We start from the raw sequence: 13,391 nt of genomic DNA, 5'->3' as shown, positions 1-13,391 counted from the left end.
GCATTCCTCCACACTATTTCCTAACAGCTAATTTTCGATATCTAAAATCATGTGTCAAACACATGTATCTGTGGTCAGCCCTCCTGAGCATGTACCTGGGTGAGAAATTCACTCATTCACTGATGAGTCAGAGTTTAAGAGCCTCAGCCGCTCTTTGATGTGAGAACTGTTGCTTTGTTTTTGCCTTTTGAAGTCATGGAATCATCATGAACGATGATTACACACCGCTCCTCCCAAAGCACGGGCCGCAGCTCGACAATTCTGTTCATGAAGGAAAGGTTTACAAGTATTCCGCTGGAAAGTTAAAGTTCAAGATGTGCCTTTGCAAACCAATGGCATTTTGTAGCCAGTGGCAGCCACAGTGGTTTTCAAAGCTTTCAGATATTCTGCGACACTGGTCACAGCTCAAAGGAAATATTTTGCACTCAGAAGTACAGTAGTCAGGGCGCATAAACTAACTACAACAATGTCACGCCGCATTTCCATTTCAAGAGTACATAATCCCAGCACAGACTGGATGCACTGACAATCATCTTTTTAGGGATTGTACTGCAGACATGGACAGAAACATATGGCTACAATCTCCTGGTGAGACTGTTGTATAGAAAAGATCTATTGTTTCACTAACATTTAATGACAGCAACTTGTTGCATGATAGGGGCTCTTGACTTGACACTATGTAAAAACATTCGTCTTTCACTACATAAAAAGACATAAAGAGATGGTTTGTCCAGATTACACAGTGATGTTTATTCATGCAGATATTATGGTTTGCCTTGGAGATGTCTGCTGTTGTCTGAATATAGTGGAAATTTCTTTGTGGTGCTCACAATGTTGACAAATTACATCTACATCTGTAGTAAATCTTTCTACAACAGGGTGTATTTTTTAGGACTTCAACTAATGGTTATTTTCAGTGATAATTAACCTTTTTTTTTTTTTTTTTTTACAAAATATCATTAAATAGTGGAAATTACCAACAGAGCCAAAGGTCTTCAAATTTTATTTTGTTGGATTACCTGTCCATTTAAAAAAAAAAGAAGAAAAAAGAAAAAGGCAATTTATGGTTTGACCACAAATGTCTATCTGTAAATCACTGTCATAATTACTCTGGATTAAAGACCTCAATTTTCATTAGAACTGAGAAAATAGTCCCTCTGAACACTGCAGTTCCTGCATTATCCAGACTAAATGCAACACTTACTGGAAAGAAATGTTGCTGTTTTAATTTTTTTTATTTGTTTTTAATTTAATTCTTAGGGTTTTGAATACCACAGATTCCATTCACCTCCATTGTTTTGAGCAGAAATGTCAAAGGCTGATACAAATCTGAACAAATAACACCAAAACTATTTGGATGGTTTTAAATGACTGAAAGTGAGATTTTTTATTTTTATTTTTTGGTAATTTGGATAACTGACCCTTTAACATTTCAGAGGTTTCTAGACTTTGACCTACACTGACCTATTGATTTCATGTCCAGAGGCTGCAGCACAAAAACAAATAGTCATATTCTCTGTGTTTAATATCTACACACTGGATATTCAGTAAAACAGAACAAACGCAATGCAAGGAGCGAAACGGACCATGGACCATGTGTTTTGGGCCACACGCAAATTTCAAAATTGGCACCAACAAATGTGCGGGTATTTTGACCAGCAACCGAGTGTCAAAATCAACAAAAGGCAAAAGACAAGTAACTGCGAGAAACTCATATCATCCTCCAACCTGTTGCACTGAAAAACACCCGTCCAGATGTGTTTATCAAGAACAGTAACAATAGTTTATATTTAACATGTGCGTTGGTGATGCTGGGATTTAAAACAGGCAGTGATCCACTTGTGTAGATGTGTGTATGGCACGTGGAGAACACAGAATGGATCATAAACTCTGGCATGTACCTTCGAGCCGTGCTCACTGCTGTTGGGTTCACTGTTGTTGGGTGGTAGAGTTCAGTGAGCATCCAGTGTGTTTTGGCTTTGGTTTAACACTGAATATCGAGGGCAGCTAATTCGCTTTATTTCAGCCTTTGGAGATCTGATGACGTGTCTGCTCTACCCTGCAGACTTCTATTTTTTTTTTTAATGCACAACTGGATCTGGTGATGTGACAGCAGGAGAAAGAGATGGAGCCCTCTGTGGCAAACTTAAGACGTCTTAATGGTATTCACTCAAATACAAAAGAAGGTCTGTGTATAATAAAACTTTGGTGAAATAAGCAGATGGGTGTCTAATAGGCAGCATGGACCATCACTTTAATGATACGTGAGCCGTAACTCATGGAAATGTGTACACAGTCACTTTCAATAGTGAAGCTACCATTGTAGTTGTGTTTAAAAAGTGATGAAGGTTGAAAAGGACTCAGATGTGGTGGGATTCTGTTTGCCCTCATTTCTTCTTCGTCTGTTCATTTCTAAGAAATCTCTTCACCCCAAAGTGCAGTGTGTAGACTTTCCAGTAAGAAGGCACAAATTGAGGATATTTTAGCATAATGTTACGAGTTAAGTGGCAGCTTCTACAACTAAAATATGGGGTGGGAAGGAAGAAATTAGATGACTTGTGTCTGGGTCAGATCATGGGACAGACGGCGAGATGATCAGAGTGTGTCGGGGAGGCTGTGCTCCCGTCCCGGTGGTCCCCAGACCTGATCCACTGAGGCCGGCCTCTCTTTACAAGGCCGCAGCCAGAGATGTCCCGCCAGCTTTATGGCAGCCGAGAGTACATGAGAACCATGTTAGAGGCAATGTGATCCCTTCTACAGGCCTGTAGACTCCTGTCCTCATGCTGTCTTACAGCGCACTGAGACGCCCTCTCGCAGCAAGAACACAAGACTACACACACGCACACGCACGCGCACACACACACACACACACACACACACACACACACACACACACACAACACACACACACACACACACACACACACATATATATATACACACTAAGAAACAGATCCTGCACCACCCAGATGACTGGCTGACATAGCAAAAAAAAAAAACAACAACAAAAAAAGAAAAAACAACGTAATTATTCCTTCCTCTTTTTAAAAGGTCCCACGCTGTGTGTCTGGGTGAAAACGGGGCTTTTCTAGTTCTGTAATCTCGGTTTCATGACCATCTCCTCAGCTGTCCACCTGAATGTTTCATCTTTGAAGTCACTAAGAACTTTCTTAACAACTTTACATGAGTCAGGTCAGCTTCTAAGCAGGACAGAGGGCAAACATCTATCATCGCCACCTGGCAATGAGGACATGAGTGTGTGTCACTATCCATGATTGCATAGTTCTTGCTCTGCACTTGTACGTCAATTGTGCATGAAGATTTTTGCATGAAGATTTTTTTCCAAAAAATATTATGTAAAATGTTTCATCAACTTGATGATAGCTACACAATTAAAAGAACATTTATTTGTCTAAATTCACAGCAGATCTTTGCATCTTTTAGGAGAATATTTTGCTGATTGTATAAGAACAAAATTGACACATATTTCGAACCAACATTCGTCTACAGTATGGCTATGGGAAAAAAAAGAGAAAAATCTTAGCTTCACTCACCTGCTGAGATAAATCCCTCCATCTTCTCGTGGAAGGGCTGGAGGTGTTCCTCTGACGAGTTAGCACAGACCTTGTGCACATCCTTCTCACAAGCTGGAAGAGAGGAGAGTTGTGATAAATGACCCGAAAGGCAGAAACAAAGTGGGAATGAACGATTTGAAGTGGGAAGAAAAATGTAAAAGTCATTTAAGGATATAATTAAAAACTAAGAAAAGTAAAATAAAATTAAGTGAAATAAGTGAGACACGATCAATTGAAACAAGCGTGACCTGTTTTAAAAATGTGAGAAATGATCATTACAATAAAAAAAGGATAAAATATGTAACTTTATTATCTCATTCAAAAAAAAAAACAGATTTTATTTGATATATTCTATATTGTTGTTATCTTCTCTTTCTGTAATTCTCTCCTTTCTTTTTTAAAGTGTATTGAGACATGATGTGGGACACACTCTGCTACTTAAATGAATAAAAAATGAGGACAGCAATTGGAGGAGACAAAAGTGGTTTTAACACAAGGGCTAAAAAAGGAAGTTTCAGTTAAAGTGTAAACACTGTGCGCTTTCAATTGGAATGTTAACATGACATTTCCTTTGTATTTGGTTATGTAGTTCCTCTTTTTCCCCCTTGGTGCAGAGCATCCCATGGTTTACATATCAATAATACTTTTAAATGCCCCCCCGTCCACAATATGTCCAAATGTCAACTACAGTGGACAATAACGTTGTGTTGTATTGCAGTGTATTCAGCGCCGTCGGTAGATGTGAGTGCAGCAGATGTATTTGCTGTTTGTGGATTGGTTTTACTTTGCGGTGCCAAATGACCCAACTCACACGAGCTCAGGGAAAACAGGCGTAACTGAACGTGTTCCAGCCGAACCTTCCCCATTTCCTCTGCAACTGTAAGCCTGCGTTACTCTACACACAGACGCCTGGTGAAAGAAGTTTGCCACATTCCTCCAACCTGTAAGTCATTAATGGCTGCAATAAAAACCTTAACTTGCTTATGACTGCATAGCTAAATTGTTCTGCATCACAACAAGCGCATTAACAGGTCTGGCCGCTGTCTCACTTCACTGCGTCGCTGCTTTTAGATCTGGGTTTGGCTCTCACATGTTTGCATGTGGAGTCGCTGCACCTGCAGCTCGGTAAAATCACTCTATGGCATCTTTTATTTATTGGATGTCTTAATAAATCAGGAAACACGAGGCCTGAGCATTAAAAGTGAGGAATAACTGCATACAGCCTCACAGTCTGGATTCCAGGACACTTTCTAAATTGAAGGATAGTGAGAACCAGCACTTATCAAAATAAAAAACAGAAATCAGCAACCATACAAACATGACAACCAAAATATCCTGTTTGGAGAAACCATGTTTCCTTACCAGAAATCCCCCCAACTCAAAAGGACCCATTAAAACAGTGTTTAAAACAGCGAGTCTACAATTTAGAGGCGGCTCTCTTCCAAATGTGGTCCAGACAGCAAAGGCCGCAAGGAGGAAGCCCACAAAAACACAGCAGCTGTAAAGAATAAAAACTAAAAGCTCCGGTTTGAGACATTGTCTTGGAGTGATAATACATTTTTTAGAGCAGTGCATTCAGAAGTAGGATTCTCCTGTATCGGGCTAGATGCAAGGCCTTAAAACTTAAGGACCTTGGCTAGAGAAATTTAATGTTTTTTTTTTTTTTTTTTTTTTGCCACAAATGAAACCAAAATGTGTTAATGGAGCAGTGAATGTTAAAATGGTTTAGTATCCTTCGCACAAACAGCCCCATAAATTTTGATGGGTCAAACCAAGCGAAATCAGATTCAGCTAAAGAGAAAGTTGTTGCTCTATTATGTTTACATTGCCATCCATTTAAAGTATTTAAAAGTATTCTTAAGTATATCACTTTCGGAAATTTTTTGTAGAAGTTTTTACTAAATGTTTGTATTAAAGTAATTGTGTATTAATATTTCAATGTTTTTTTTATTTTCTGTTTTGTGTATTCCTTAAAATTTGAGTGTAAGTAACAAGAGTGTAATTCTGACGTAGAATTCCTTTCACAGGCTTAGTCACATTTACGTAAAAATGCAAGTCAAAATCATCATCAGTCTATGTATATCTCAAGAGGCCCTCTGATTTCTTAGAACCGTAATCTTAGATAGAAACTGAATCAGCTATAACTCTGTTACGGATATCTGAAACTCCATTCTATCTGCTGCATTGAACAACCTTTGTTACCACAGTAAATACTGTAATTGCATTATAATTTGTCAATAAAGAAGTTGTTGAATCAAATAATTTAAAGTAAAAGAAAAAATTAAATAATAATAATATCTGAAATGCAGATATAGTACGAATAGTCATCATATAATTAATAAACTGTAACAAAACATATATCTATCTTCAATCAGAGACTGAATGGAAGTCAATCATGGTTTTGTCTTACTCATCATCAGAATTTATATTTTGACTAATCAGACCTGAACAATGCATTAAGGACTTATACTACAATTAGTAATAAAATATAAGAAATAAATTACCATTCTAAAATACATATACACAAATTGACTTTTCAGGTAACAAATTACAGATACCTATAATAAACATTTTTAACTATGCAGTAAGTCATATGCTGTTATACATTTTTTTTTTACTATTATTTTTACTACAAATATCTAATAATACAAACTTTATCACCCCTATTTGTTAACTGTTAAAATAGCTTGTCATGCGTTTTGTCATGGGAACAATTCTGACCAGTAATTTCGGTATAACAGGATATCATGGAGTGGCTTTGCTATTTGTGATCAGCAAGGGGGAAACACAAACCTGATTGTTCATTTTACGGCAAGATTAGCTACAATGCCGTGACTCTGAGCTGCTGGTGGCACAGTTTGCACCATCAGACACTCTGTCCAGTCATGCAGCCACAGGGGACTAGTTTCCCAACACAGACAGACAGGATAATGATGGGAGACAGAGCTCTGATCACTAATGGCCTTCCACTATTACTACAAGGGTAAAACAGATGAGATTACAGGCAGTGGACTCAGCACCTTTAGAAGTGGGGCGCTAAAGAGACATTATTCAAATGATTGAAAAAAGATCATTTGTGTATGGCTGTAAATCACTTGTTAAAGCAGTGTCTTGATGGGCATTAATTGGACATGATTGATTGATAGGAGCTCGCTCTATCTATCTATCTATCTATCTATCTATCTATCTATCTATCTATCTATCTATCTATCTATCTATCTTATATCTCTGAGGGAACACAGAAGACATCACATGTGAATGGGAGAGAGTCGACCGGCCTTTGCATAATATGAGGGGGCGATGTTGGTGGTGGAGTAAACGGGAAGAAAAACAAACATGAGAACCAGGATTTACGCAGTGTGGTTTGCAAAATGGGAGACTTTCATGTCATTATGTACTGCAGTGAACGAGAGCCCCCCCTGCAGCTACCAGGAAATCTCAGCACACCAAAACAATACACAACTGTGTGTGAGGATTGGAGAAGATGCTTGAACAGTGGATGGGGAACCTGTGGAACACCACAAAATGAGAGAACTGGCTGTTTGATTAATGTTTCTGTCTCATAAATGTGGCCATGAGGCCAAGTTCACGATGAAGCATAAACGCTGAGGGAGCAAAGAAATGACAGCAACTACAGGGAGGAAGAGACAGAGAAACAAAGTGTACACAGGTGATTCCTTTTTTTTTTCTTTTTGCTAAAGATCAACTGTCTGCTGAACTGCAATCAGCCGGCAACCAATTCCTGTAGGTCAAATTATCCAGTGAACCTCTCTGAATCCCCGAGGTAAACAACATTTTTACAATATATTTTATATTTCATCAGAGGTTAAACCAGTACAGTGCTCCCGCCAAGGCATATTATAGTTATTTATACCTGGAAAGTGAATTCTCTCACTGATCCCCCAATTATCTCCAGTCCCAGCAGACTGTCAGACGTGCAGCCCTCCTCTCTGTTGGGATGAAGTCTACTAATTCTGCTCTGTGAGGCCAGCCAGGAGACTACCTCAGCAGGAAAAGGTAAGACCTTCCCTCCACTTTCCACTCCTCATAAATCAAACCATATTCCATCAGACTCAAAAACTTCTCCTCAATCTTTGCTGGAGAATAAAGTGCTGACAGGCAGAGACAATAGGCAGAATTTAGAATATGAGGTGAAGCATTACCCTTGTTTAGTTTGAATGCATCAAAATCGAAGAATATCGACAGATCGTGATCAAAATTAAGAGGCGAACTTTCCGACCTTTCATCATTTGCAGCCAAAGTTAACATTATTTTTGTCTTGTTTAGTCAGACGGGCAGTGACAGTGCTTCAGCCCGCTGACTTCACACATGGCCCTTCAAGCTTAGCCTCCGTCATAAAACAGACCTCAGGGTAAAGGCCCTGCCTGAACCTGACATTAAAGGCCATTTAAAATCAGGACACTGTCTGATTTGCCACGGTGATGAATGCCTAACCTGGACCAGGTCTTCTGTGAAACACTAAACTCCCCTGAGCAGCAAATGAGCTCTGACTGTTTCTTTTTATTTGATCCTATTTCATTCGGTAGCGTCCCTGCCTCTCTGTCAGGCCCAATTATGTGGCAGTTAAAGGGGTCTTTATGCAGGTCCTCACTGGTCTTAAAGCACTGATCTGGAAATGCAACTTCAAGTATGATAAGCAAGTCCTCGTGATGAAGCCAAAGTTGTACAGGATTTCAAAGATAAAGATAATCTTTGGTTTGGGTGCTGGTTTCCAAAACTAACTGCACCACTATACATGATCTGAGACATACACAGAGTGGAATATACTATAAGTCTTTATGGGAGCTGAGAGTCCTACAGTAGGTTTAAGTCCCCGTGGCCTCCCACTCATCCCTCTCAGAGAGCACAGAGAGAGGTCATCACCCTCTCCCCAAACAGGAAGCCCCATCAAAAGAGGATCAAGTTTCTGCACAAGCCAGTGAAGGAGAGGGCAGCCAAGCGGCTGGGGACCCGCTCCTGAGCATCACTGTTGACTCGACGCTGCGCGCACACACGCATGCAGGAAAGTGCAGACAGTCATTTCGTTTGCGCTCGTGAGTGTGAATTAAAAATGCAGTACACCGATTTGTATGTTAGAAGCACCCATGAATCCACATAGAGAAATCCCGTCAGGAGGAGTGGGGGGTGAAGCTAGGAGAGATGAATTTCTGACTGCCAGCACCAAGTCTCCTGACCTTTGACCCGAGGCTGGAGGGCAAGACACAGCCAAGAGCTGCAGTCGCCACCTCAGGATCAGGTGAGGGGCAGACGGCCTCGCTTGCCTCAGTCAATTCAAAGTGTGATTCAGTGTTAGCTTCTCTGTGTCAGACACAATGTGGATGGAAGCGATCTGTGTTAGCGTTATAATTAAGACCAGTTGCTCTCTTTAGGCTGGTTTATAATAGCCAGGCATAAATATTTATTCCTGGCGGCTGGAGAGGATAAAAATGGCGGGAGTCATAGGTGGAACTCACCAAACATCCAGAATCCAACGCTCGCCCTGTGATGCTAATACCCCCGAGGACTACTGTGCCAGACTGTGCTGCAGCAGAGATCAAATACGAGGGCCCTTATGTTGCATTTATTGTCTTCAGGTCTTCCATTTTTCCTAATAAATGAGTGACAGCTTGAGGTGGGTCTGGGTACTTTAGTAGACTCTTTGTATTTTTCCCCCGGGTCAGAGAAGAGAGGGCTTTAACAGCGATCTAAAAAACGTAGGGGAGAGCTGTGGAGCATATCTAATTGCTTTCATATGCCGTATTATTGGTTGATTTAAATAACCACAGACACCAGGGGCACTGGGGGGCATCGCCTTTAACCTCCACATGGCCCTGGCCAAGACTGACTGGCTGGATTGTTGCGTTACCGAGTGGCTCGGCGCCCGCGACACTTCAGAGCACTTCAGAACAGAACACCAAAAGTGTGTTTATCAGCCAGTTGTCACTCTGATCTTTCCTCAATGAGCTGGAATTTGCTTTTTTGGGTAAAGAAATGAAGATGCTTCGTCGTTGCGGTGTTACGACGACATGGATATTAAGATACAATGTCTGGAAACTAGGAAATACTGCCTCAGGCCAAACCAAGGTCCTGAACACACCGTCAACTCGCTCTGCTCAGGGTAGTAAGAGTGCACAGGATGTACATTTACATTTAAACCGCTCTGGTGAAAGACAGCAATGTCTACAATTACACTGACTGATTCACAATGAAATTAAAATGACCTGAGCAAAGAAATACCCTCATACAGCAGGTTATGTCCTACCAGTTAGATCTCTCTTCAGCTTCCTGATGTCCTTGGTGATGTCTTCAAACTTAACCTGAGCAGCCTGGAACAAATCCTGGGGCTCTGGCAAAGGGAACACACTCTTCTCTGTACCGGCATGCTGAAACATAAAATGTGAATGTGTTGAGAGGCAGACGTTTGAAGAGTCTACCATTTTGTTCTTTTGTTTGGCATTACCTTACCTCGTCAAAGTTACGTAGGTAGTATAAAACCACATAATCCACCAGATTGATACGATTGTCCTGAGGAAGAAATAACTGACGTTATCCACCCATATATCACTGTCATTGTGTGAGTTTACTTAGCTAATATTAACAGGAAATTACGCCAATTTGGTAAGATTTTAAGTGTAAAGTTATAAGATGTGTTACCCTGCTCTTGACATCCTTTAGTTTGGGGAGGATCTCCAGTCCAAAGCCATCAGCTTGACCTCTTGTCCTGTTCCCTCCATTCATATAATTCCCAAAGGCCAGAACGAGACCCATTATATCCCGCAATCTGTCGCATTCTAGCAGCTCCTGACACACACACAGACACACACACACACAGACACACACACACACAGACACAGACACACACACACACACAGACACACACACACACACACACACACACACACACACACACACACACACACACACACACACACACACACACACACAGGCATTGAGTGAGTTAACCTTCACGTAACTTAATGACACTTTTCAGGAGCAGTTAGTTGATGTGATGTTCTTACTTTGCTGACATTGGAGATAATCTCCACCTTGCGACGGATGGAGGAGATAGTATCGAGAAACACTGACTGGAAGATGATGCAGTGGGCCCGGCCAGCAAAATCAGGAATCTGGGACAGCTCATAGAGAAACCTGGAAAACAAAAGGGGAGGATGAGCGCAGGGAGGAGGATGGGGTGTGATGTGTTATGACAGAATTAAACAAAATGTCTAACAGGAAGAACTATTTCAGGGCCTTGGCAGGCCGAGCGTCCCCACGCAGGCCGGCTGAGTCAGTGTTGGTGCTCACAGGCAGGCAGCGGCAGCTGATAGTCATGAGCGGCGCTGCTCGGCTGGGTTTGAGAGGTCCACGGGGTCGGGGTGGAGGGAAAGCGGCGAGCGGCGCACAGAGACTGATCAAAGGTAGCTCTGGCCTGATGCAGGATGACTTGTGTAAACAGTGCCGTGTCGGAGGGGAGCGGAGCGGTAACATCCTGTGTGATTAGGCCCTGCTGATGGAGGTAGACACTGAGTAGGGATGACTCAGGCAGCCTTAGTGACAGCTCTGGTCAAACATGGAAATAGGAAGGCCAGGCTGAGCGGCACCGCTGAGTCCAGGCCTCGTTAACCGGCCCGGACTACTTAACCCTGACAGGAACTACTGATGTTCATTAAAGTATATGTTTGCCCACGTACAGTTGTGGAAGATTATATTAAGAATATAGATGTTGATTTGAGTTGGCCTCTTCCATAATATTCAGTATATAACATAAACTGTATGTTTATGGTTTAATTTGTTTGACCAATAATTCATTCAATAATTAATTACTAATGATTATATATATTTTGTATTGCACAAATATGACCAAATGTGTTCTGTGAAATCTGAGAAACCGATGCTAATTCATTTAATTTAGCTAATTTAACAGTTGCAATATCATGCACATCAATACAGACAGAACTAAACTCAATTCATCTCACCTTAATTTCTCTAATATATACAACACAGGAACATAAAATGTTGGAACTCATGGTGGAAGTGATCTTACTGTTCAGGTTTGTCCAACAGTTTGATTTCATCTTCTTTGGACTTCTCATAATGTCTCATTATCTTGTCCATCTCGTCAGTGGTTGCCCTCTGTCAAGAGTCACAACACACAGTCCACAATCAAGGCTGACAGGTAAATATGTTCAGTAAAATAATGACACACAGTAGAAATCTAGATGCTAAATAACAAAAATGATTTGCACTGATAAAAATCCACACACTCATTAGCAATCAAAGCTTTTATCTCCTTTCTTTAAAGCCTCATCCACCTCACTACTTTTCTCACTATAATGCCACCCAGACTTCTCCTTCATACTTACATTTTCATATAAAGCCTCAATGGTCTCCAAGTCCACCACAGAGTTATCCACAGTAAGAACCGCTGGAACAGTAAAGATCTTCATTATAAACAGTCAGTCTTATAAATGGATAAGATCTTGGCCAAAGCATGCTGCCTTTCAAGTGCTGCCAGTACTTGAAGAACAAACTTGTTTTCCTGTCTTGGGGATGTAAAGTCATGACAGTACTCATGCCCTGTAATTTTGTTAAACACTGGCTAATAGAACATTATATTTGTGGTAAACTGTATGTAAGACATATTATATATTGTAGCAGAATTAAATAGTAGTGGCCAAACCAGAAAATATTTGACAAAAAAAATCAGGGGGCTACTTGCTTCTGCGCAGGACCTGCACCAAAAACCAAAACACATCAGTTAATTACCATGTAGAATTATACAACTAATTTAGAATATTAGCTTGAGGTGGTGAAGCTGGAAGTGTGGCCAGGCTGTGGGGGCAGAGATATGTGGGGCAGACTGGGTTTCAGACCAAGATGGGTGAAACATGCCTCTCCTTCCCCCTGAAGAAAGCAGATGAACTGTGGCTCAAAACAGAAAGCTTAAAATTGCTTAACCGCTCTGACAACATTTAGAACCATCACAGCCGACTGTAATTATTTTTAGAGAGAGGTGAGCAGAGTGAGAAACAGAGAACGCAGGAGGAGAGAGTGAAAGAAAGAGAGAGAGAGAGAGAGAGAGAGAGAGAGAGAGAGAGAGAGAGAAGGGTATATAAATGCTGGCAGAGATCATGATTTAGACACTTTCACCTACAGGCTGCATGTTTGTTTAGCTTTACTCAAACACTAAAAACCAAAGTGCGCTTGGAGGGCAGAATGCAGAGGACACCACGAAGAGAGAAAGTGACTCCTGTTCTGTGTCTGAGAGGTGTCACAGGTTTACAGCTTAGTGAGGGAGGAGGGGAGGAGAATACGATGGAGGGGGTTGGTGGCTCCAGTGCTCCTGGATCAGCTGACAGTTGCCTGGCTGGTGTCAGCCGAGCAGGGCTGCACGCTACCTACTGTTCTTAAACCAGTCACTCAATGTGACAAACCATCACTATCACCAATTTCAGGATCCCAAAACCAAGAAGAACTGATGCAGTGACAACCGCACATTTTAGCTAGGCGTACCTAATAAACTGACAACTGAAAATTTAACTTTTGCTAAATAACAGCCACCACATGACAGTAAAGGGTAAAATGTAGTGTAACAGTAGCACGAGTAGAGAATGGTCAAAGTCACTTACTGACAACAGTCACATGCACAGCAAAATCAAGATTTAAGCTTGCTAACACTGACAATACATTAGCTTCATAACATGTACATTGACATGAAACTGGCTAACTTGCTAAATAGCAAACCACTATAGCCACAAGTGACAATTATGTGATGATGGTAAATGGGAAAACTTTACTGGTGTTACAAGGTCAGCT

The 13,391-nt window shown here is 41.1% G+C and overlaps 1 protein-coding gene across 2 annotated transcripts in view; it reads right to left on the bottom strand.

Annotated features, from left to right (window-relative positions):
- The window catches only part of LOC130180104 (formin-like), a 52,650-nt gene that overhangs the window by 9,922 nt on the left and 29,337 nt on the right, over window positions 1-13,391 (bottom strand). For both annotated transcript variants that reach the window (XM_056393448.1, XM_056393450.1), the window contains 7 exons: window positions 11,939-12,000; window positions 11,620-11,708; window positions 10,595-10,724; window positions 10,230-10,376; window positions 10,041-10,100; window positions 9,838-9,958; window positions 3,555-3,647 (listed from right to left, as the gene is read on the bottom strand). In XM_056393448.1, the coding sequence (XP_056249423.1) occupies window positions 3,555-3,647; window positions 9,838-9,958; window positions 10,041-10,100; window positions 10,230-10,376; window positions 10,595-10,724; window positions 11,620-11,708; window positions 11,939-12,000 (702 nt within the window). The remainder of the gene's footprint in view (window positions 1-3,554; window positions 3,648-9,837; window positions 9,959-10,040; window positions 10,101-10,229; window positions 10,377-10,594; window positions 10,725-11,619; window positions 11,709-11,938; window positions 12,001-13,391) is intronic.

The sequence above is a fragment of the Seriola aureovittata genome, chromosome 13 (genome assembly GCF_021018895.1).
Source record: "Seriola aureovittata isolate HTS-2021-v1 ecotype China chromosome 13, ASM2101889v1, whole genome shotgun sequence".
Taxonomy (NCBI): Eukaryota; Metazoa; Chordata; class Actinopteri; order Carangiformes; family Carangidae; genus Seriola; species Seriola aureovittata.
This window is presented reverse-complemented; position numbering and strand designations above follow the sequence as displayed.